At 42.3% G+C, this 25,137-nt stretch overlaps 1 protein-coding gene across 1 annotated transcript in view; it reads right to left on the bottom strand.

Annotated features, from left to right (window-relative positions):
• The window catches only part of LOC108785793 (E3 ubiquitin-protein ligase RNF213-like), a 172,391-nt gene that overhangs the window by 18,105 nt on the left and 129,149 nt on the right, over positions 1-25,137 (bottom strand). Inside the window, exons 34-43 of the mRNA XM_018554942.1 lie at positions 23,327-23,449; positions 21,673-21,783; positions 20,511-20,753; positions 18,636-18,711; positions 17,834-17,868; positions 14,214-14,308; positions 13,322-13,481; positions 9,255-9,429; positions 8,117-8,211; positions 1,016-1,273 (exon numbers count right to left, since the gene is read on the bottom strand). Coding sequence (XP_018410444.1) covers positions 1,016-1,273; positions 8,117-8,211; positions 9,255-9,429; positions 13,322-13,481; positions 14,214-14,308; positions 17,834-17,868; positions 18,636-18,711; positions 20,511-20,753; positions 21,673-21,783; positions 23,327-23,449 — 1,371 coding nt within the window. The remainder of the gene's footprint in view (positions 1-1,015; positions 1,274-8,116; positions 8,212-9,254; positions 9,430-13,321; positions 13,482-14,213; positions 14,309-17,833; positions 17,869-18,635; positions 18,712-20,510; positions 20,754-21,672; positions 21,784-23,326; positions 23,450-25,137) is intronic.

Genomic DNA, 25,137 nt, shown 5'->3' with positions numbered 1-25,137 from the left:
AAAAAGAAAACATTTTTTTGAGTCCCCGCCCCCCACATACACATGTAGATATGCGTCGGGTGCGCCTACGTGCGAAAACGACGATTGCGCCTATTGTGCCGCACGTTACATATCGCCGCAAATGTCGCAATGAGAGCAATAATTCTGATAACACTAAACTGATGAGCAGTAAAAGCATTTTAATCGTTGCGTATGGGCGTTTTTTGCGCACGCAGCTTTAAGGCTTGACATGTTTGGTGTCTATTTACCCAACGTGACCCCGACTTTTATGTTTTACCAAAAATATGGGTAAGAATAAATGTTTTATAACATAGGAAAACTTTTTTTAAAATATATTTATGGTACTTTTTTCATTATATAGTAAAAAAAAAATAACCCCCCGTGGGGTCACAAAAGAAAGCTCTATCTGTCCCCAAACATTTTTAACATATATTGCAAGGCTATAGTCAGGTCATGCTGACTGGTGAAATTTTTGACTGACTGGTGAGACACCGCCAAATTTTTCAAGCCCTGCCCATAGCCATAGCTAAAATTATGTCCTCCACCATCTTGCAGCAGAGCTGGACCGCTTTGCTCGGTTTGTAAGCAACGGCCCTTTCTGTGGCAGTCTGACACTCTGCCTTTAAGTCAGAGTTAGAGCCCTCCATGCCCAAGCTCCTTGGTGAGTGGAGGGCTCTAGCACTGACTCAGGGAGAGAATGGCATGTTGTAATGCTGCAGAAAGAGCCATCGCTCTGCCTCATCAAAGGCCTAAACCTTGCTCAGTTCACTGTAAGCTCTTCAGAAAAACCACAAGAGATAAATCCAATGAACTGGCCAATAGAACCTTGTGTTACGATATCAGGTCTGATGATATCTTATGAGCAAAAATGTTTGCCAAAAATTGGGGCGCTAATACTTGTGAGCAGTTAATAATAAGGACAGACATGGCATGCTGAATGTTGTAGTCCATAGTAAATAGGGAAGTATATCATTACAATGATGACATCATACCAAAACAATAACCAAGAACTTACTTTCTCCAGGAATTTCCAGAGAAGAGGTAGGGTGTCTTTTCCATCCTGCTGCTGCACAGTATGTAGTATATATTCAATGGAGATCCGATTTCTGCAGTTCCATATCTTTGAGCAATACACATTACTGTCCTGTGGTAAGTCCATCTTCTCTCCACTTATCAGAGGATCACCATACACCACCTTTACTACAGGATTGGAACTAATTCTCTCATCCTGCCGGATGTAATTGTTCACAGTCATGAGGTCCCTGTTTAAGCTCTGAAACCAGAAAAAAAAATATTTAGAAATCCAGGAACATGTAAAGTCTTCTTCTTGATACTTTACATAACAAGTGCGAAACATTTAACCATTTATCTGCCATGGATCATAAGGAGGTGATCCTGAAAATAAAATATTTTCATTTACAACGCTAATAGGGATACATACACATGTCACACAAAGGTCTCGTTCACACCAAGGCGTATTGCATATGCGCGACGGTCGCGAGTTTCCGAAGGCTACTTGGCTGTATCCCAATGGAAACGCGCAACAAAACGGCCCAAAGTAGTACCTGTACCTTTTCAGGTGTGGGCCGTTTTGTAGCGCGTTAGGGACGGGTGGAAATACGCCAAGGTGGGAACGAGACCATTGAATACAATGGGATTTATATTTTTGAGCGTTTTGTAGAGCGTTCGTCGAGCGTAGAACGCGCTACAAAACGTTCAGGTGTGAACGAGGGCAAAGGGCATGGGGAGCTGTGCACTGCCCCAGAGGACATGTAGCAATGTAAAAATTTAATAAAATATCATTCAGTGGGGAGATGGTCCACCATTTTATGAGACTATGAGGGCAGCATGGCAAAAAGAAAACATTTTTTTAATTACATGCTACAGAGATGGTTTTAAGCTATATTGTAATGGCATTCAAGCTATAATTGTCATCCCACACAATTACTGTATATCCTTTTGTATCACTTGCTCCACCTACTAGATTGTAAGCTCTTACGAGTAGGGCCATCCTAACCCTCCTCTATTAGATTTGTATTCTAACTGTATTGTCTCCCTGTATTTTGTAAAGTACTGTGTAAACTGTTGTCGATATAAATCTTGTATAATAATATTATTTAGGGATGCACCGATACTGGTATCGATATCTGTGCTGATTCAGAGTATTTGGGTGAGTACCCATACTCGCCCAAATGCTCCGATGCCTAGCACGAGTACTTCTGGTATCAGGAAGCCAGGCAGTGCGTCATTACAGGCTGCCCAGCTTGCGGATTGACCAGGAAGCGGCTCCATGCTCTCTCGTCACTTGTGATGAGAGAGCATGGAGCCAATTTCCCGGCCATTTAGGAAGCCGGGCAGAGTGTAATGACGTGCTGGCGGCTTCCTGATTGGTCGGGAAGCTGGCCAATCAGGAAGCTGGCCTTGTGAGGTGAGGTTACCTTACCTTAGTATGTGCAGCCTGTCATCCATCCGGTACCCAGCCGGACCCGTCTGACCATCCAATCAGGAAGCCGGGCACCGTGCAAAGACGCGACGCCCTGCTTTCTGATTGGCCGCAAAGCTGGCTTCAGGCTCCCTCATCATCTCATGACGAGAGAGCATGGAGCCGGCCTCCCGGCCAATCAGAAAGCAGGGCGTTGCGCCCGACTTCCTGATTGGCCGGCCAGACGGCTCCAGCTGGGTACCGGACGAAAGCCGCGCTCTCGCTGTAGAGGCCCCAGGGATGACAGGCTGCACATATAGGTGAAACTCGAATAATTAGAATATCGTGCAAAGTTCATTTATTTCACTAATGCAACTTAAAAGGTGAAACTAATATATGAGATAGACTCATTACATGCAAAGCAAGATAATTCAAGCCGTGATTTGTCATAATTGTGATGATTATGGCTTACAGCTCATGAAAACCCCAAGAACCCCAAATCCACAACCTCAAAAAAGTAGATTATTACATGCAATCAATAAAACAAGGATTGTACATAGAACAATATCGGACCTCTGAAAAGTACAAGCATGCATATGTACTCAGTACTTGGTTTGGGCCCCTTTTGCAGCACTTACTGCAATTACTTTTGCACGATATTCTAATTATTCGAGTTTCACCTGTACTAAGGTAAGAGGGGACTTTCTTGTTAATCGGGAAGCCGGGTAGCGAGTCTTTAGACGCTGCCCGGCTTATCAGGAAGCCAGGTGGCGAGTCATTACACGCCACCTGGCTTCCTGAATGGGACTTCCGTTACTCGGTAATTGGTATCAGCGAGTACCAGAAAAAAAATTATCGGTACTCGTACTGGGTACCAGAATTCCGGTATCGGTGTATCCCTAATATTAATATTAATAGAACATTGTGATCCTTGTTGACAGCGTCATTGACACTGTATCCTGGCATCAAATAATTTGTAATACATTTTTTAAATATTACATTCTTCCTTGGCTTACACAAAGCAGCAGGACCTCTATCTGATTAATTTTAATTATAAAAAAAGTATTTCCTGGCCATATTCATGGCAGCGCTGACAAACGGGTTTTAGATCCAATTACCCCTAGCTGACAGGAACCAAAAGGGTTAAACAAGGCCTAACCCTCTCTATAAAAGCCCCTCCTCCTGCTGACTTCCCCAGTCTTTTTTGTTCCTTTCCCCCTAGGACAGGGTTGTTTGTTTGCTGGACGTCAGGGCTGCAGTGAATGACCACTTCGGTAGAAGTGGTTTGCTCTCTCGACTTGGAGTCGAGTTATACAGGTGAAACTTGAATATTTGGAATATCATGCAAAAGTAATTGTGGATTTGGGGTTCTTGGGGTTTTCATGAGCTGTAAGCCATAATCATCACAATTATGGCAAATCACGGCTTGAACTATCTTGCTTTGCATGTAATGAGTCTATCTCATATATTAGTTTCACCTTTTAAGTTGCATTGGTGAAATATATGAACTCTGCACAATATTCTAATTATTCGAGTTTTACCTCTACATTTATTTTTTGCATTCAATGATGTTTGTCTATGGATTTTTTTCCCACCCTTACTTCCGCTTGGGTAATCCCCATTTGTCAGCGCTGCCATGGATATGGCAAGGAAAATGGAAAATGTAATCATACTTACCGTAATTTCTTTTTTTTTCCTGATTATACTCCATGGCAGTGCTGGGCTTCCACCCTATGGAGTTATTTAGCTTGTTACTAGACTGGGGAAGTCAGCAGGAGGAGGGGCTTTTATAGAGAGGGTTAGGCCTTGTTTAACCCTTTTGGTTCCTGACAACTAGGGGTAATTGGATCTAAAACCTGTTTGTCAGCACTGCCATGGAGTATAACCAAGAAAAGAAAATTACGGTAAGTATGATTACATTTTCCCTTTTCTTAGGTAGGTTTTGCTGTGACACATCATTTTTTATCTAGCAGTAATAGTCAGAATTGAACATATGAAGTAGCAGACAGAACAGATCTAACAGCTATCGAAAGGTTCACACTTCAAAATAAATGGATGGCAAGGCATGTGTGTAAGCTTTCTCTGGTGAAGGGCGGACAGCAGAAGCGCCGTGTGTGACAATGGCACACACAGCCCTTCTTGGGACAAGATGGAGTGGGGTCAACCACCTTCAGCCTGAACAGAGAATCTCAACCCTAATGTGGCTCCTGTCTCCCAGGCATATCAGCTGCAAAACAGAGTGGCAGCATTTTGCATGGGATATGGGGTAGACTCTTAGTTTACTGTGCAAGATGGTGACACTGAGTGTTCATGGGTGAGGTCAATGAGGTGGAGACACAGCAGTGGCTGAGCTGTCACCAACACCAAGTTGCACAACATGTGTGGCACCACGAGTTCCAGTGGTATGCCCTGTCCTACATCCTTCCTGCCATCCAGCAAAGACCCAGTGGACCGTGAATAAGATGTAATATCCCTGCCCATGCTTGCTAGACCACATGTCTGTGGGCATGAGCATCCTGCCGCTGACTGTGTGATCAAGTGACAAGGAGACATTTCCTTCCGAATGCTGGTGGAGGGCAGGGATGGATTTCTGGGTCAAAAAATGGTGACCAGACACCTGCCACTGATATACAGCATAGGCTGCAAATCTGCAGAATGAGGCAGATCTCACTAGCTGGAACAGGAGCAGCTGTAAGGTCAGCAATTATGACAAACTGGCATTGAGATGCTGGGCATGCGGGTGATTTGCTGCATATTTTTTCATCCACTCCAGCTGCTAGGGAAAAGACACCTGCCTGCTCAAGGTTGTAGCTGGAGATGGTAAGGTGGGGTTTGGAGACTTTGAGAAAGGTTGAAGCCTACACCTAGGCCCACTAAGTGTGGCCGCATGGTGACCCTCTTCCTTGTTTGATAGCATATAAGCTATTCCACTCAAGCCCCTTGTCAGACCACCATCTTTATCGCTTGAGGCGAAAGATTTTGCACCAAATGTAGATGGAGATTCCTGTGGACTGGTGGAACAGATGGAAGGAGACATGCAATTAGGAAGAGGATTGAAGATTTACAGTGCTTGATATACTGCAGGCAGAGGCTGCAGACCATAACAGTGCTGTCTACGGCACATTATGAAAAAAGGATCACAATACTGAGCCTTGTCGAGAGGACATAAGGATTTCAGTGGCCTGCACCTGTGGAGCTCCCCCTGGATGACATCCTGCTTTGCTGATGCTGTGCCTCTCCTTCATTCTCCTCCTGTACATTCTCAGGCACCCAATTACTATCTGCCATCTCATCATCTCTACTCTAGTCATTATTGAAGCCCACTTGGCAGTAAGCTGCAGGATCATCACTGACAATTGATTCTTCCTGCCTTTTGTCCCCCTTTATGCTACATACACTCTCTTCCTCAGCATCTGATAACATTAATTGGTGTGCATACTCCTACAGAAAGTGACTGAAGCTTGTGCCGACTCCTTCATGCAAATTTGTGGGGCTATGGGATTAGATGTTGAAGAGGAGCAAGAAGATGCTGCATCTGCTGAAAACATTGCACTACATTGCACCTGGGAGAAGGATGGTAATGCCTTAGGCATCCACTCCACCAAATGTTCTGGTTGTACAGCACACCCATTGCTAGAAAGGAAAGGAAGTGCCTCGTCTTTCAAAGGTGTGGCCCGACCACTGTTTTGACCTACTAGCTGCATGTAAAAAAACGCTGCCTCTCCCTTTAGGCTTCCCAGGCATTATAACAATAGAGGATTGCCTAATTTTATTAGCAGCTATAGCAATAGGGTGTCAGGAAACCAAGAAACCAGACAAAAATGGAAGGTGCAGGTTAAAACTAAAAGAAGTTTAATAAAAATAACAATAAACAAAATGGCAAAAAACGGTGGAGAAAGTCCAGGACATTGTCGGTGCCAAGTCAGAGGTCAGAAGCCAAAGCAGGAAGAACAGAAACAAAAGCTGGAGTCATGAATCAAGAGATCAGTCAGCCAGAGCTGGGGTCATACATGGAGAACAGCAATGACAGCAGAGAACTTGGCAGATCTGGCACACGCAAAGGCGGAGACTAAATAAACAAGCTGATGGTAAAATAGTGAACTTATTTTGCATCATCACTCTGAGACAGGAAGGTGTCTGAAGTTTGCCATTAGTTGGAGAATGATGATGTTTATGAGTTTGGTCATAAGAGGGCGCCAAAGAAGAACAAACAGTGTCAGACAAACTACAACAGAAGACAGTTCAACAGGACAAGGAAGGGTAAGAAACTAGACGGGAGGTCAAGGACGTAGGCAACCAGGCTAACCTTCCTGGGGAATAAGGAAAGGCACAATAAAATGGGGTGCCAATTTTGGAGAAGGCACTCTGAGATTGAGGTTACGGGCAACAAGTACACACTCTCCCCAACCTGGTAGGAAGGAGCAGGTAGATGCCTTCAATCTGCCTGGAGATTCTGGCGCTGCATAGAGGCATGAAGGGAATTCTGAATCTGCACCCAAGAAGAACGGAACGCCTGAAGAAGATCCTACAAATCCGGAATGTTTTGAGGCGTAAAAGATTTGGGTAAAACAGATGTCTGAAACCTGTAGTTAGCCATAAAATGGACTGGTACTGGGTCCATTTTATTTCGTTTTCTAGTTTATAGGTTTTTAAACTGATGTTTTATATTTGTTTATACATGTATACAATCTTTGTTTTCCAAAGAAACATTTAATACATGACAAATAAATCCCAGACCACAATTTATTTAGTTATCTAAAGAGTTTTCTAGGTAAGCTGTGTAACTGAAACCTCAGATGGAGCCATTTCATAAGACACAATTCTAATTCACAGCTTCAGCTACTGAATTCTGAAAACAATAGGCTTTTTTATAATAAAGAAGATATGGCAGGACTTGTAAAAAGGAGACTAAATACCCACCTTTTGCCTGGATAGAAGACTATATAATATTAGTATGCAATATGCCATAATTACCTGACTACAACAATAACAACAAAAACACTTTTTTTATCCTTGATCAACTAATCAATCAAGCAATTAATAAAAAATATATATAAACCCACATATTTAACTCCTTGAACTATTTAACATGCATATAACATAGTTCCATAAAGTTATTTTAAAACATCTGTAGAGGTCTTGGTACAGAAATACCAAATGTGTATATAATGTTAGGAGTTCTGTGTGTCTCTATGGATCCAAAGTGTATGTATGTGTATGTTATAAATGTAAGAGTGTGCTATATAGGTATTTATGATTTTTTTCTCCTTTTATAACATTTTATTTTAATTTCCCATGGAAAGTAAATCAACCATAAGGGGTCTGAACAGATCTATGACAACCCTTCTATACTTCGAAGAGGGAGACTGGGGGTTTTTCAGTTCACCCTGAAGAAGCGGTTCCAGCTTCAGGAGAGCTGAGCATGCCTCTGTTCTTTCACATTGTGGTGAATGTCACGCCACACCCACAGCTCTTGCATGGCTGCTGTCACACTAAATGAGGGTTGATGAGTTTTGTAACTATAAGGCAAACCAGACAACGCTAAGTTAATAACTCTGGTCAAATATAAAGCAGGAATTAGATTTAAAGGGCTGTTAAAAACACAATGTGCAAATGTAAACATCTAATCTGGATTTTTTTGGTAAGGCAAAAAAGTTACTGCACTCAACACATGAGTTCAAATACATTACTTACCCCGAGCACAGGGGTAATGACCATTGATACAAAATGCTTCTCCCAGTTGTTCCTCATTTCTTTGGTTGACCAAGTTTCATCAAAGTTGACAGGCCCTGCAGGATACAATCACACGAGTAAAGGTTTACCGAAGATTTCCCCATTAACTAAAACTACTCTCAGCTTTTGTTTAGGTTTCCTTTCCTGTCTGTGTTTTTGGAGAGTCCACTCACTGCTTGTACCCAGGTACAGAGGATACCATGAGATTAAGTGATGGTAAACCTCCATAACGAAAACCCAGACAGCAATAAAAACAGAAGCACTAACACTCTCCTCACTGGCGGAACTACCAGGGTCGCAGCGGTCGCCCGTGGCCCAGCGAGATTCGGTCCGGCGCCAGCAATGACCGTGTCTTTCTTGCACCGGGGCCCTGAAGGTTCTAGTTACGCCACTGACTCTCCTATTCTATTAAAAACGAAGAAAAAAAAAGAAGAGTTTACTTTTACTGTCCAATTACCACCAATTGGTTGCACTGCTATCAGTTGGCAGGGCAGCCATCAGGGGGGTACAGGTCGATACTCATGTAAGGGGCCCCTGGCAGCCTGGGGGCCCACCCGGGTCCCTTAAATGACTATCGGCCAACGGTGAAGGGCAAGGAGGTGGAGGCCTGGCCCTCGCAGGGCCCCAGCATTGCCGCTCCAGCGGCTTTGAGACAAGCTAGGGCCCCATCAGCGACGCTGCTCGTCTGATGTCAGACTGGCCGGAAGTGATGTCACGTTAATGATGTGACGTCACTTCTGGCCGGTCCAGCGGCAGACGAGGCCATGTGTGCAGGTATGAGGAGCTAGGAAGGAAGGAAGGAAGGAAAGGATGGGAGGGATGCAGCACTGACCAGCCCACCTGAGACCCCTTCAGAGCCCACCATAGACAGTCTCAGATGGGCTGTGCAGCATCTATGGTGGGCTCTGCAGGGTCACTCTCAGGTGGGTGCTGTGTCCAGCGCATCACAAAGCCCTGCGTCCAGTGCGTCACTAAGCCCTGCGTCCAGCGGCACGGTGGGGGGGGCCCGGCCTAAAGCCATGTAAGGGGCCCCAAAATTTCTGATGGCTGCCCTGTCAGTTGGACACTTATTCTAAAATGATCACTGAAATATACTTACACTGCCCGGAGCGTTGTGGACTCAGCATTTTGTCAAGTATAAGATGTACAACGGTTGTGGTGTCATCTGTGCTTTTCCCAAGGCTGTTCCTCAGATATTCCAGATCTCTTTCAATGTGACAAAAAATGAAATTTGTAACATTTTGAATTGGTGGCTTCACAATGCGCATCAGGCTCTGTGAAAAAGCACAGTGCATACAAAAACTATAATCAGCATTTTTACTATATCTTCTCAAGTTAAAGTGGACTTTTACCCATATCTTTAAAATAACAACAAACACACCTTTAGAAATGTTTAGTAATGACAATCTACAAACACACTTCTACATAATTGAAGACTTTGTATTCCTTATTCCTTATAGGTAGACTTTGTATACCTTATTTCTCTTTGCTTTCCCAGTCTTCTGACAGTGGCCATGTTAACAAAGGGCAGATTCCTAGCTCTCCATTTACTTCCTGGATCTCTGGCACATGTGACCAGACATGTGACTAAGACATGTGGCCATGCACATCCTGTCAGTGGAGGAAAATGCCTTTCCCTGAGATCTCATGAGATTACAGATGAGATTTCCCAGCAATGCTCTGCTGATGTAACCTTCCCAAGATGCAACGCTTTGGCACATACATAATTTGAGCCAGAATTGGACCAGGAAGTAGATGAACTCTACTTGTAAGTAAATGAAAAACAAGTTTGTTAAACTAATGAATGTAAGATGACTTTAAGTCAGCATGCAGAGCTGCATGCTGCTGTGATTATTAGGGGTTAAAGGTCCGCTTTAGGTTCTGTAGTTAATTATTTTGTTTCACATTTTGTTAGGAAATGCTCTAAAAGAATAAGAAGTCCAGTAAAAACAACGGGAATATTTCAGATGAATGACCAGACTTATTCTCCATAATAAGGCAAGCAGATCTTCAGAGCAGAGATACGGGTGGCTTCCGTCACAGTATAAGTAAAAGATGGACACTCCAAAGCAAACCCAGTATGTCTATTTATTCACGTACTTATTGCAAATGCAAAACACAAGATACAAGATACAATGTTTCGGGCTCTCACAGGATCCTCTTCATCAGGCAAACAAGTGATGTACCCGAAACGTTGTATCTTGTGTTTTGCATTTGCAAGAAGTACGTGAATAAATAGACGTACTGGATTTGCTTTACTCGTCACTCCAGTGAACACGTCTACACTTCTCTAGAGTCCAGTGGCGGCGTGCTTTACACCACTGCATCCGACGCTTTGCATTGCACTTGGTGATGTAAGGCTGGGATGCAGCTGCTTGGCCATCGAAACTCATTCCATGAGGCTCTCTACGCACTGGTGTTGTGCCAATCTGAACACGACGTTTGGAGGTTGGAGGTCTGTAGCTATGGACTCTGCAGACAATTGGCGACTTCTGTGCACTTCAGCATGTGCTGACCCCGCTCTGTCATTTTACGTGGCCTACCACTTCGTGGCTGAGTTGCTGTTGTTCCCAGTTGCTTCCACTTTGTTATAATACCACTAACAGTTGACCAATATGGAATATTTAGTAGTCAGGAAATTTCACGGAACACCTGAATCCAATGATTTGGAGGGGTGTTCCAATACTTTTGGCAATATAGTGTGTGTGTGTGTATGTATATATATATATATATGTCAAACTCAGCAACTGGCAGTATCTTCACATGATTGTGTTTTATAGTGACGTAGGGATGGTAGATGGAATTGCAGCATGTGGCAGGGGATGCAGGCATCCAGCAATCCCAAAAGTGTGAAATGCTGAAGACTATGTCAGAGGTGGTAACGCTTGAAGACAGAGGAGTTCGGACCTGTTGCCCACTGGCGAGGTGAGAATTCAAAGACTTCTATTGCAGGGACGTTTTGTTCCATTTTTTAAATGACAAGATTAGTTTGCCATTGACTAAAGACAGTTAAGGTGATTTGATCATCTTATACAGAGGCTTCAATGCTTGTTTTTTTCACCTAAATTTGATCCTACCCATAGCTAGTAGTAGAAATAAATTCTGTCAGGTGAGTTTGGGCATCTGAAAGGAACTGCCTATTTTGCTCATAACAACCAAGATTTACCATTTAATATTCAAACCAACATTACCAACAGTCAAAAAAGCATCCTTTGGGCAACAGAAAGGGTTGTTCTTTCAGATACTTGTACATGGGCAACAGAAAGGGTTGTTCTTTCAGATACTTGTACATTGGTCATTTGATCATTATCTATGGGCAGCTTTAAATATTCCCACATGTATAATAATATGTTCAGGCAGACAGGCATGCATGAATGAAAGCTGAAGGATGAATGTCTTTAAGTCAAGCTTGAGACATAAATATTTCAGTGGCCTAAGCCTTTAGATTGATATAGTGGAGCAGGAAGGAGGAGCATGCATAACATTGAGGTTGGTGGGTCTATTCTCAAGGAAAACAGCTAGATTTTCTAACTTCAGCAGTCAATAATTCCACTAATTCTTATATTCATCATACAATCTTTTTCTTGGAGTCCATTGAGGGACACAGGAAGTAATAAATTGTGCTGCCTATAGGACTGAACAATGGCATACAGAAAAAAAAATGTATGCCAGTCCAGGTTAACCCCTCCTTCTCCCAGCATGCTTCAGTTTTGTAGCAACAGTACCAAGAGCATCATCATAACCACAGAGGGGAACCTTTGTCCTTCAATAGACTCTAAGAAAATTATTTTATGGTGAGTACAAAGATCCTATTTTCTCCTCATTCTTCCATTGAAGGACAAAACAATCATATACTGGCAGGATGTCCAAAAGCAGTCCAACTGAAGGGTGGAAAACAACAGACAAAGGAGTAGCCTGTCATGTTTAGTGATGGAGAGTCATATGGGAAATGAGACAGCAGACCTCCAACAACCCATGCACGCTGTAGCTAAAAGCTAAAAGGCATGAGCTCTAAATACTCTATGATCAAGGTATAAACTGACATAGTGATCAGATTCCTTCTGATAGCCTTTGACCAGAGAGTTAGGGTTTGACAGATCAAGGTCACAGCTAAACCAGGTTGCAGAACAGGACCTGCCAGAGAGAACAGGGCTAGAGAGGGAATCCAGTCCTTGAAGGCATATGCATCCTCCACTAGGATGGTAGATGCTTTGATAAGACGAGATGATGTCAGATCCAAGGATTTGGCAAAAAAAATGTTAAGACCTCCTCAAACAGGTACAGGACTGATAGGTGCTTAGGAGCAACATAGCTCAAGGTTCAAGGCAAGGCCTTGACTACTCATGAACCCAACCACTGGAAGCCGGTGTAGGATCAGATGGCCAGGGGAGAACAAGTCACTGTAGCTGGACAGTGGGAACAGACTGAGCATAAGAGCATCACATAGCTCTTGTAAGCCAGAGCAGCAGCATAAAGGTGCTTACTCAGTGCTGAACAATGGGAAAGAGAACACTGAAGGTGCACACAACACTCCATCCAGTGGAAAACAACAGCACTCAATTTTTCAGTGAAAAAGCAGGAAATTTGAAGGAGGTCAGCAGTCCAAATAATGAGATGGTGCTTAGCCTGAACAGCCTTCTTACAAAGTGAGTCTTCAGAGTGCTGAGGCAATGCAATTGCTCTGGACTTGGAAAAAACTCTGCGACTAATTGTTACCATTACCTGATGTCTGGAAAAGCGCCCCAGGTGGAACCCAATGCTTTGGGGTCACTTCCATGCTAGCCCCACAAAGTCCAGCAGGTTTTGGATATAGCATTCCAAAGTCAGGCTGTGGATAGGTTGATCTAGAATGCTGCCATGTAGCAGAAATGTGGTTAGGAAACTTGATTGAAGAAAAATAAAAAGGAAAACATCTAGCAAAAAAGGTTAGACTTTATTCAACAGAGCTAAAGAAAAGATGTCCATCCTCCTAGGAACAAAAACTGAGGCATGATGGGAGTAGCAAGGGTTATCCTGAGCTGGCCCATAGTTTTTTTTGTTCGTCAGTGTCTAATCCTCCTGTGGGCACCAGTATAACCCAACAGTATATGACTTCCTGTGTCCCTCAATGGACGAGAAAGAAAATGTAATTATGGCCGCATATTAGCAAATGTCTCAGCGTGATACCTGCGTATCCTCTTCTGATCCCAGAAGCATTGCCAGATGTGTTATCATCCTTAGTAAAATAAAGGCAGGGGCTGCAATATCTCGGTCTGGAGCCACAGCTGGGCCTTGGCGATCTGGGTCTCCCAAAACATGTCCAGGCTGTGTTCGGTCTACATCCTGCCTGTTATAAAAGAAGAGACATTTCCAAAGCAATAAAAATCATTTAGTTAGGAACATTTTACTAAAAAAAGAAAAGAGCAATGGCTCTAGGCCTGCAAGAGCTTGGTGTCCCACAAAGAAACTTACAAATGAGTAAGATTGGATTGTGAAGCTATTAAAAAGTAATATTTCAGAGCCTGGTACTCTAAGAGGCCAAGATAATACCTATTTTAAAGCTTTGAGCTCTAAAAATGCAATTTAATCCAGCAATGTATTCATTAAAATGGCTTTTAATGTATTTTTAAATACAGAAAGTATAAGGAACAGAATTTGTCTTCATATTAGCTTCTGCTGATGCATTATAATGCACACTGTCCTGTAAATACGGCTTTACTAAACTGCATAGCATTGTTGCTCTAACAAAGGGAACAATGTGGTGATTCTCCTTCATGCTGTCCAAGCTGTATTAAGTACAATGGAGAAAAGTGAGGTTGCAGACCTGGCAGAGGTGCATGCATCACGGACTATCTGTACAGAATCACACATCTTTTTTCAGATAAAGCAGTTCCTATAATTTGTATGTAGCTCCTTGCCTTGAGTTCAGCTTTAAAGAGTAGTAATTAGCTGCTAATAAGATTAATTTTATGAAGTGTTCACATTGATGCCAAACTGGTAATTTCTAGCCAGTAAAAATATAAACAAAAGCACAAGAAAGCAATAATACAGAAACAGTGAAGAAAAAGGCAAAACATACTGAATCCTCTCGAATCCCTGATGGGCTGCATGGTTTTGTCCTCCAATAATGGCACCACAATCCGGACATCGGCCGGTCTGCATTGGCCGACCACACTGTTTAGAAATTATAGCAAATTATGAAAGCATCTTGTGTGAAAATAATTTGTTGCAAAAGATATAAAACAGGTGATTTGGGTGTTATAGAGATAAAAGTATCAGCGTTATTTATTACATATGAAGCAGTGGAGAGCTGGCAAGATTTGGTCAGGGCACAAGGGATATGACCTGTGAATCTATGGCAGATTCATGTATAACCAGTAACTTCCTAAGGGTCTGTGTTGATGGGCATTTGCTCGCTCCAAGTGGGTTTTGCAGGCCCATACAAGTCTATGGTAATGCAAAACCTGTTTAAAGCAGATTAAATGCACGTCATAAGGAGGCAAACTGCAGGTCAAATGCATCTGTCAACGAACTCTGAATGATCTCATAAGCATCTCAAACTAGTATCAAACTGATTCCATTAGCATATGCCCAAAGCCTGATAACACAGGCCCTAGTACACCAAGTAAATATTATTTGGGCCTGTTCTACAGCAACATTCCAAATCAGATTTATGAAGTAATATCCTAATTTGGATGTCCACTGAAGTACACATACGGTGGCTGCAATTATACTAGTTGCTAGACTAGTCACCAGTCTAGTAACCGCACTTATAACTGAGTGCCTGAGAACAGCTGACTGTAATTGATCCAAGGTGAGGATTACTGCTGTGGGGCAATGTGAGCAACTGAACTTGATTTCCTCTTTTAAGCTGTATATGGAGAAAACCCCTTAACACCCTATTGCTTGTTCATCATAAGTTACATTATGATATGCATACTTTGAATTACTGCATACTGACAGAGTGTTCCCAGTCTGCAATGTAATTTAGTGATTGAAGTTTGGGTTTAGATACACTTTAAGGGCTCAGGAAACCTAATGTTCTAAATTCCAAATAGGTCTATTATTCTTAATGTGAACCTATCCCCAGGCCATGCACACTAAAGTGTTTCCATATTCTGAACAAACACAAAATACACTACAAAACAAGCCCCCAGTTATCTCTATACCTGTAAGCATTGCGGAGAAATGTAATTGTCAAAGTTTACAACATAATTATTGAAATTTTAGCTCTTTCCCTAAGACTATCAATCGCACTAGAAACTTGGCAGGCTGCAGACCCTCTAATGTAAACACACAGTGGGAGTTTTTAAAGCTCTTTTGCTGCTTGGTAATAATATATAAATATGAACAGTTAATGTCCATAGTCTAGGCACAGGTGCACTTTAAATAACAAAGCATATACACATATTTTTAAATCAGTGCTATCATACACAGATTGATTAAGGCCTAATATATACTGTATGGGGCAATGCATGGTAACCATTAAGAAATAATTTTATTAATCTGAACAAATACATGTGTTACACTGAACTGCTTCTGACCAAACTAGGTCAGAAGTCATTTGTCACCTATGAATGATTATATATACTCTACCCCCTTCCAGTCTGACAATGGAGCAAGCACAATAGTTTGTAGGTGGCTCAATGTTCATGGTACTCCTTTGGCCTTGCATTCTTTCACTGTTTGACATTTCTCTAAGGAACATTCTCACTTGTATCCACATCAGAGCATCCCCACCCGTTTCACAGCAGAATCCCCCCTTTCACATCATGAGATCAGGAGCACTCTCTTTCTACATCAGTCACCACTTCTCACACAAGGAACCCCCCTTCACATCCGAGCACCTTCCTTTCACATCAGAGTTCCCCCTTTACATCACAATCCCCTCTTCACATCACAAGCCCTTGCTTTACATCAGGAGCCCCCCTTTCACATCCAGGTCATCCCTTTACATCAGAAGCTCTCTTTACAATCAGAGTCCTACCATCACATCAGGAGCAGCAGTTGCGGCATTATGGCATAGAACGGTAGACCGAGCATGCCTGGAAGGAGGCAGCCTTCCGTCCTTTTCTGAATGGATTCCCCCCTTCCTGGATTAGTGTCACACATTTCCATGGTGCTGGCAGCCAGCATACCTGCACCTTAGAAAGGCATGACGCTGTGAAACACATTTGAGGCATCTCTGAGTAAGTGAGAAGGTGCCCACCTTGGTTGGAAGTCACCTTGCTTGAGAAAGGCTACTCTTATTTGTAAGAATACACCAGCCATGTTAATATTTACCATAACTGTAATGTGTGCAAAGTAGGGATGCACAAATACTTTTCGAGTACCAGTGCAGATACTTGGCATTTGCATGAGAACTACCAGGGTTGCAGCGGTTGCAGCTGGGACCTGGCTCTGGCACTCCACCACTGTCCTGAAATCATTAGTCTGTATTGTTTTAGAAAAACTGTCACATGACAATAAACAAAAATGTATCAGTACTCGTACTTGTAAGTACTCGGCAAGTACCAGTACTCGTACTCGCAAAACTGGTATCTGTGCATCCCTTTATTTTAGGGCTGGTAATGATTACAATTTTCCTGTTCGATTAATCGAAATTGTTTTTAATCGATTCATTATAACGATTCCTATTGGCTATTTCACTTTGCAATAGCCTATAGCAAACTAGCTATTGCACCCGCCCCCTGCTGCTTTCAATCACCAGAAGAGGACCTGATAGAAAAATTCAGGTCCCCCTCTGCTGATTGACAGCAGCAGTGGGCGGGTACATTACCTAGTTTGCTATTGGCTATTGCAAAGTGCAATAGCCAATAGGAATCTAGCTATGCAATTGTATGCCTTTTTTTTCTTTTCTGACTGACGGTCGGACCGTGGCTCCCGATGTCAGAAAATATTTTTTTTAAAAGATCGCAGGGAAAGGTCTAATCTGCTCGATTGAGCAGATTAAACCTTTCCGGTAAAAAGTGTTTCTCTCCCGGCCGGGATGTGTACTCACCGGCCCAAGCCGGGAAAGTTAGCCTACGGGTCTGTTTTTGAGCTACAGAACTTATACAATATTGAAACCTATTCCATCAGTCATAGAGTATAAAATAGCACATTATTTAGCCAGTAACTGTAAACAATTCCTTTTTTTTCTAAATAAATTAAGACCTTTTGAAAAGACAAGGCAGCATAAGTTGACATCAGCCTATCTTGATTGAGCTTCTGATAATATGGATTTAGTGAATTCACACATATTGATTTTCCGGGTAACAAAGGGACTCCTCCCCCCTTCCCTTCGTTAGCCGACAGCCACTTATGGAAGGGGGGAGGAGTCCGGTGACGTGGATGTCCATGACGTCACCGGATCTCCGACGGAAGACCCGGAAGGCGGCGGAGAGGTGAGTATGGATCAAAATAATTTTGATCGATCAAAAAAATTTACGATTAATCAAGGGATTAATCATTCATTTTCGCAGCCCTACTTTATTTATATTTATAAAAACAAAATCATACATTAAAACAGAGATGTACAAATCCCAGGAGCTCCGTGTGCTCCTTACAAATGACAGCTGCCTCCTAATTTTTGAATTTTTCTCTAGTGTAGTCTTGGAGCTCAAAAGTATCGGTACATGTACTTGTACTTGTACTGAGTACTGTACTTGGTATCTGTGCAACCCTAGTGCAAAGTGATGTATGCAAAGCTTAGCTTACCTCTCCAACAGCACAGTAGTGGCCATTGGGACAACCTGTAAGAAGATAAAGTAACATGTTTATACACTTAAAGTAGATCTGCATGCAGAATATAAAAAAAAACTTTTAAATCTAGCATACAAAAAAATGCTTCAATGTAATTTTAAACAGTAGTATTATTGGGTTTTATGTCCATTTCCACCTTCTGTAGCTTCATGCACAGCAATCGTAAAAAAAAAAGGGGCAGCACTGTACTGCTGATAGGAGCACAGAGTGAGTTTCTGCTTGTTTGTTATCAATCTATTTACAGGGTGGGTATTCCAACTTTATAATTAGCTGTTCTGCCTTAAAAGCGATTTAGGTTTGAGTCTGCTAGGGCTGCTAACATTACATCCAAGATGGTGGCCTCCTGCAGCAGTCTCACAGAGGGACGCTTTTACAGTAAAAAGAAATGCCTAAACTATGTTAAATACACATATAATCTTACAAAAAGATTGTTTTTAAAATGAATGATCAGGACACAGGATTTTTTTAAGCATCCCTGCTGCACTGATATACAGACAATTTTTGGTCAGCTGGGTTGAGTACTGGTCCCGTCCCCAGCATATTAGGGCACAGCGGCATTGCAGGCACCATTGGTGCTTTCAATTAGAAAAAGACCTAGCGTACAAGCATCCTGAGGTGCCTTACTACATGCTGAGGCCAAGGTTGCTCTATGGGCAAGCCATCCAAGCATTAGCTGATATTTTGTATGGCCTGGATCAATTCCATCATGAAGGACATTTACAGTATCCAAAATTATCAGTGAAAAGAGTATACTTACGATACCAGTGCAGTTTTCTCATTACATTTTTAGCTTTGGAAAGCAGATCCTCTGGCATGGTTGGCAAGAAGGAGTTCTTAAAACAGGATAAAAATAAATATATATTTATATGGCTACTTGAACTTCAAATATAAGTAAACCCTCCTATAATATTTATGTCCTAAAGTAACATATTAATGATGAGGGATTTCTGTTTTTTGTTAAATCCTACTACATTTAGATGAGTTCACATAATCGCGCCATACATGGCGGCACTCTGGGCTGCCTTCCAGTTTCTGCACAAGGAGGACAGTCTCAGTGGCAGCCGGAAAGGTGAATGTCACCTTTTTTTTTAATTCAATTGTTTTTTTTTTATAGTTTTTTGTTTTCCAATACAATTAAACAGTCAAGTATAGCAGGTGTTTATAGATGTAAAATATGATACAGGGTAGGATCTATGCTTTACCTTAGGGTACATATAGTGAACACATCTGCCAAAGGGATCGCTGCAAACAGTAACAACATGTAGCAGCTTTCAGTAGGCTGAAGTTACAGACCGTAAATCCAGTGCAACTAAGTAACGTGTATATATGTATATATATATTTGTATATAGAATCTAACATAAGTAAAAGTAAATGGAAAAAAAAAACCCCTCTATCACCCCAATCAGGCGTAGTGGTGAGGAGGGCCAGGGAAAGGTTGAGAGCGGGATAGGAAGGGAAGTAGGATAGAGAAGGAAAGTAGAGGTGAGAGTGAGGTGCTGAATGTCACCTTAAAGTGACATTAAACCCTCAGTTTTTTTAACATAAAACAATAGTGTAATGTGTGCCTTACTGTAATCCATGGTAGTTTCCCTTCTCTTTGCTGCTATTCCTTTTAAATCTATATCTGTTCTCATGCTGGACAGAACTTCTGTTTTGCAGCAGATTGCCTTGTCTCTGAAAGAGATACATGGTGTCTATGTGTTGGTTTGCAACCTGAGCCAGCACTACAGGAAGAGGCAGTCAGCTGCAAAGGGAAGTTCTCCCCAAGCATGAGAAGACATGAGGATTTAAAAGGAAGAGCAGCAAAGAGAAGGGAAACTACCATGCACTGGCGGAACTACCAGGGTGGCAGCGGTCGCAATTGCGCCACTTGGTGGGGCCCAGCAAGGAAGTAGAGGGCCCCCCGCGATCGTGCCGCTCCTTCTTTGTCACACAGCCACCCACAGCATGTACGGGCGGCTGTGCGAAAGGGCTGGAGACGCTGTCACTGATCCCGGAGAATGAGCTGGTCCTCTACCATGGATTACAGTAAGGCACACATTACAGGTGGTTTATGTTAAAAAATCTGAGGGTTTAATGCAGGGGTCCTCAAACTACGGCCCGCGGCCCACATCCGGCCCATAAGGGTCCTTAACCCGGCCCGCTCCTGGCGGTGGGTTGTGGGCGATGAGATGCGGGTGAAGGGCGGCGGGTGACAGGCACCGGGTGGCGCTGTCTTCACTCCCTCCCAGCGGGCCGTCACCGCTGCATCAGATGCGGCTCTCTAATTGGGCCGCCGCTCGCTCCTCAAGGGGGTCCTTAGGAGGCCCCAGCGGGCAGACCTCTACGATGCCTGATTAGAGGGCCGTGTCTGCCTAATCCAGACAGCCCAGATTGCATACGAGGCAATCAGGCATTGTAGAGGGCCGCCCGCTGGGGCCACCTAAGGACCCCCCTGAGCAGCGAGCGGCCGGCGTAAATGCATCCAGTAGGTTGGTCTCTTGTCTTCTTATTACATTGTTCCAGGGTCTCTGTATCTGCTCTATGAAAACGCCTGTATACAGAGCTTATTACTTCAGTTCACAATGTAAACTCATAAATTTAAAATGCTAATCAGAAAAAAATAACAACAATGCAAACAACCTAACGTACCTGCATTCTAGCAGATAAGAATGAGAGATTTTTTAATGGTGCCAAAAGATGGTTATTTCCAGATAAAAGAATGGAGGCCAAGTGTACCGCTAATCCAAAGATTGTGACATATGACCCTCTCATGCCGGGGAGCGCTCGGAGAACTGGCCGGCTGTTGGTCAGTAGGGTCTCCAAAAACTGTTTCAGAAATCTGTCCTTGAAAATGTTGGCATTTTTTATAAAATCCATCACAGACTCCTGTTCCTGCATCAGACATATTAGAAAAGGTATTGTTTAATTAACTGTGCAGTAATAATTGGCTGTGAAAAGTTAAAGTAAAATATGCAGCAGCTGTTCACTGTGTATTGCAAACAATAAAGCAGGGAAACGTTGTAGTTAATTTTTAGTGTTGGCATCGCCAGCTACTTATACTTTCCTTCCGATAGTTCCCCCAGTGCTCCGTTTGTGATATATCCTGTATTTTTAGGTGGGGGGGAGGGGGGCATGGGACTCTCCTTTCTCACATTAGACAATGCTGATATCTGGAAATGAAGGCAAACAGAACTTACACATGGGGATATAGAGAGAGAGGCCTCAGCCCTGTGTATGCCCCAAATTACTTTTCTCCTCCCTCCTGTAGGTGAATGGGGTAGTAGGGCATTAAAGGTAAGATAAGTATAATCAGCTGCAGGGACTGGCAGAACCAGTTTGTCAAAGGATTTCATTAAAGGTAACCTTTCCAAAGGTCCACTTTAAGGATAACTGCTCCTTTGTGGTGAAAATAAAAATGAAATGCTATGCTGTTCCATATTGTTTATTCAATATCTTCAGTGCCAGGAGCCATAATGTGAATCAGAGGCTACAGAAAGAAAACATTCCCTGCAAAAAGAATTTGCCTTGATATATTAAAGAAGCTTATTTACTTGAAAGTACAGTTTTACGTCAAGCATCCAGTAACATCTATATTGACAGGATATATTTCATGCTATTATATTTAGGTTCTCTTGCGGTATTTATATTCAAGATACATTGGTGCATACTTGAACATCTTCTGTTTACACTCTCTTGTGATGGATCCCTTTTTAGAGTGTGTACAGATACGCAATACATGTTATAAATAAAACAATAGGAAATAAATCAAACCACAGACACTTGTAGTTTAGCACATTATCAGACTACTTACAAGTGCTGTGTTTTGTTGACCATTATTACAGACCGCATAGGGCATGGTTATTTCTCGGAATACAGCGAGCAGGAGGTGGACAGCCAGTTTTTGATCCAGGTTTTTACATTCCTTTAAAAAGAAGCACAAGACAAATATTGTACAGCGCTAATAAGTTCAGAAATAAATCAGAAATCCCAACTAAAGGCAGTAATCAGAAATAAGTAAGATGATATTTAGGGCCATAAGCTTTAAGAAGAGACCTTTGCAGTTCTATGCAGCAGTTTTTTTACACCCCTGAAATGAAAAGTGGTTGGTGCACAGTCCAATTCAGGGAGTGGTAATTGCTGTCTGTAAGAATAGTTCCTACACACCTGAGCAGTTCAGTTGAGGCTCAGGACGGAAGGGCATAATAACTCAAAGAGGGGCTCAGGAACTGAGTGGGTCCAAGATTCTGGAAACCTGTAATGTCTCTAGCAGTACTGTGGACAAAGACAGGGAGTAACCAGAGACCAACAAGTAGTCTGTGAATTCAGTTTAAGTATATATATATGTGGCATTGTGAGGCAATACCACGGTGTTAGGTGGCCTCAAAGTCACCCAGGGTTCTCAGCCAGATTGTCATGTGTCGAGAGGCAACAGGAAGTCAGAGAAAATCTTCCCCAAAGTGTGATTTGAGCCTATAAAGTGGAAGCCTGCTTTACAGGCTCAATCCTCCAGCACTTACTTCATGAACAAGGAGTAGGGGATCTCTCTACCCTTCTACAAAGAAGGATATTTCTCAGAACACAAGCAGACTCTCTGTTGTCCCTTTTCAAATTCCCTGTTAGAGCTCAAAATCTTGATCAGTTAGGGTTGGCAAAAAAAGGGAGAGATATGCTGAACCCACAGGGAGGCAGGAAGATTTGTGATTTTCTAACAGAGTTTTTAGTCAAAACTGTGTGATGGCAGCAAATTCTGCTAACACTCCACTGTAACAACATGTGGTTGGTAGATGCATTATTGTAATATTAAATGTAATAGTAACAATATATGACAAACCCAAGTCTGGAAAGTACTGATGCACAGAACAGGTGGACCGAAAAGCTAAACTCCAGGTATACAACCAAATAACTGAATTACATATATGTGGACTGTTCTAACTTCTCATTTTCTACAGCCAGGTTTGTAATTGAGGTACCCATGCCTGACAGAATAGCCACATCCTCAAGCTACCATTGCAGTACAATTTAGTTAAGCTAACCAGTCAAATTACATTTCCAACCTGCTAACTGGACAATGGAGGAGCATCAGCACACCGATGAGGTCATCTTTCTTCTTCTGCTCACTCCTCCTGTTAGCAGATTTACTGTCATTGCAGTAGAGCCTTAATAGCACTTTGACTTTGTCTCCCCTGGCCTGAATGTTGCTATGCAAGAAAGGACAGGTGGCTGATATCAAGACAAGGTGCCTCCAATAGCTACTGTACATTCATGAAGCCAATGTGCTTCCAATAGGCACTGTACATTCTTGAAGGAAATGTGCTTCCAATAGCTGCATTTAAAAATACATTGCATTATTTTCTGTTTTTCAAGAAGTTATAACTGCCTAACTGTTTTTTAGATCTGCCTGGAATTCAGCTTTGATTAAATATATTAGGATATATGAAAGGATATATAAAATAAACCTGGGATACCTCCATGGCAGTTGCAATCCTTTCTTCTTTGCCTTCCATCATTGCTCTGCTTATACCTTCCCTCAGTACTTTGTAACTTTCTCTACACACCAAGAAATGGTCAATGTGATTTGTCTCAGTGTCCTGCAATAACAAACATGGCACCCACAGGGTAATGAACGTCAAGATTATTTAACATATACAGTACATTGTATATTTCATCTACTGTTCTACATTTTCAAATATTATTACACACTGAGAAAAGGATGACAAATAGCCTTGACAAAATAACACAATCAGGTCGGCTTACTAAAGGAGTAGAACATTTTCACTTTGCAGGGTGAATGAGGTGAATCTGTGGTGATTTCAACCACGTGTGCTCAAAAATCCCTTTTTCTTGTTCTGTTTTTTCTTGTTTATTTTCCTTGCACATGACTGGGTAATCTTTGCAACGTGAATTTCCGGTTTGCACCACTTTATTCACTAAGCTAAGTGAAAAGTCCATTGGCAAAGTGGGCATTCTTTAGTGTCTAAGTAAATCAACCCCATTTGCTAAACTAAACTTTTGCTTAACTAAAAAGCAGTAAAGAACTGCAACTGTATTCCAATACCGTGGCACAGAACTGCCTGTTTAATGGATTTCTATGCAGTGGAATTCTAGCCATTTTTTTTTACTTTTTAGGCCACTTCAGGTATTTGCATTGTGGTAAAACAATGCATTTTGTGTGATACAACAACACAGATACCATGATGTGCTGCGTTGCTGTTTATTTTAAATGGGATACCAATGCACTAAAGCAATGCACCCTTTGACGATAAAGCATTACCATGTGTGCATTGCTTGTACAGATCACTGCATCCTCTGTAGAGGTGTTGGGAGCCAGAATGTGATGTCACTCCGGTCCAGGCACCTCTACAGGACACGTGAGGGAGCTGTAAGCAATACATGTATGGATGGAGCCATAGCCCCATCCCACCTCAAGCTGACACTCGGCGCCAGGCAGCATATTTTGAATCGGTGCTTGGCACAAGAACTAACAGTGCAGCGCTGGCGGAGGCTGAGGAGCCTCTCACCTAGAAAAGAGGAAGGCATGTGGGGACCCACTGAACACCAGTTGAGAACCAAGGTGTTAAATGATACTGTTGTTTGTGTTCCCGTTGGGAGCTTTAACCTCACAGTCCTCACTGACAATGGCCTCCTGGTAGGAAGTGAGGTGAATTTTTTAAAATGGCCCACAGAGAGCGATACAGACACTTAATTTAATAAGGGAAATAGTTCACAATAGAGATAAGAAAGAGAAAAAAACAAAAAACAGGCAGGTTCTAACCCCTTTCTACTCTATTCAAAACTTAAAATGTATCTAAACCTAAAAGCCAACTTGCTTTTTTCCCTTTCTGCGAATAGCACACTTTTTGTGCTAAGGTGACATCTCTGATTTTTTTTCACTGCAACTACTGTGTAAAGGGGTCGAGCTGCTACCCTAAACTGTTCTTCTGATTTAGACTACAAACCTTTCTCCATTACACAGAGGGGAGGTGTTTTGTAGCTAACTGTAAAGCTAATATCACTGTTTGAGATTTTAATTCGGTGCACAGGTTACAAGGACACAAGATTTCTGTACTTGCAGAGAATGTAGTTAACCTAGAATAAAAGAATACTAATGCAGCCACTACATCTAAGGACTGTTAAGCTGCAATATCTACAATTTCTAGTTTTGGGTTTGGATATACTGCCACTTTGAAAACTTAGGTACACAACAATCCTCCTTCTCTCCATAGTTCAAGCAATTCATTTATTAATTTTTTTGCATTGCAACATATAATTTTTCCCT

This window comes from Nanorana parkeri, unplaced genomic scaffold (assembly GCF_000935625.1).
Source record: "Nanorana parkeri isolate BGI_ZX_2015 unplaced genomic scaffold, ASM93562v1 scaffold179, whole genome shotgun sequence".
In the NCBI taxonomy this organism is placed as follows: domain Eukaryota; kingdom Metazoa; phylum Chordata; class Amphibia; order Anura; family Dicroglossidae; genus Nanorana; species Nanorana parkeri.
This window is presented reverse-complemented; position numbering and strand designations above follow the sequence as displayed.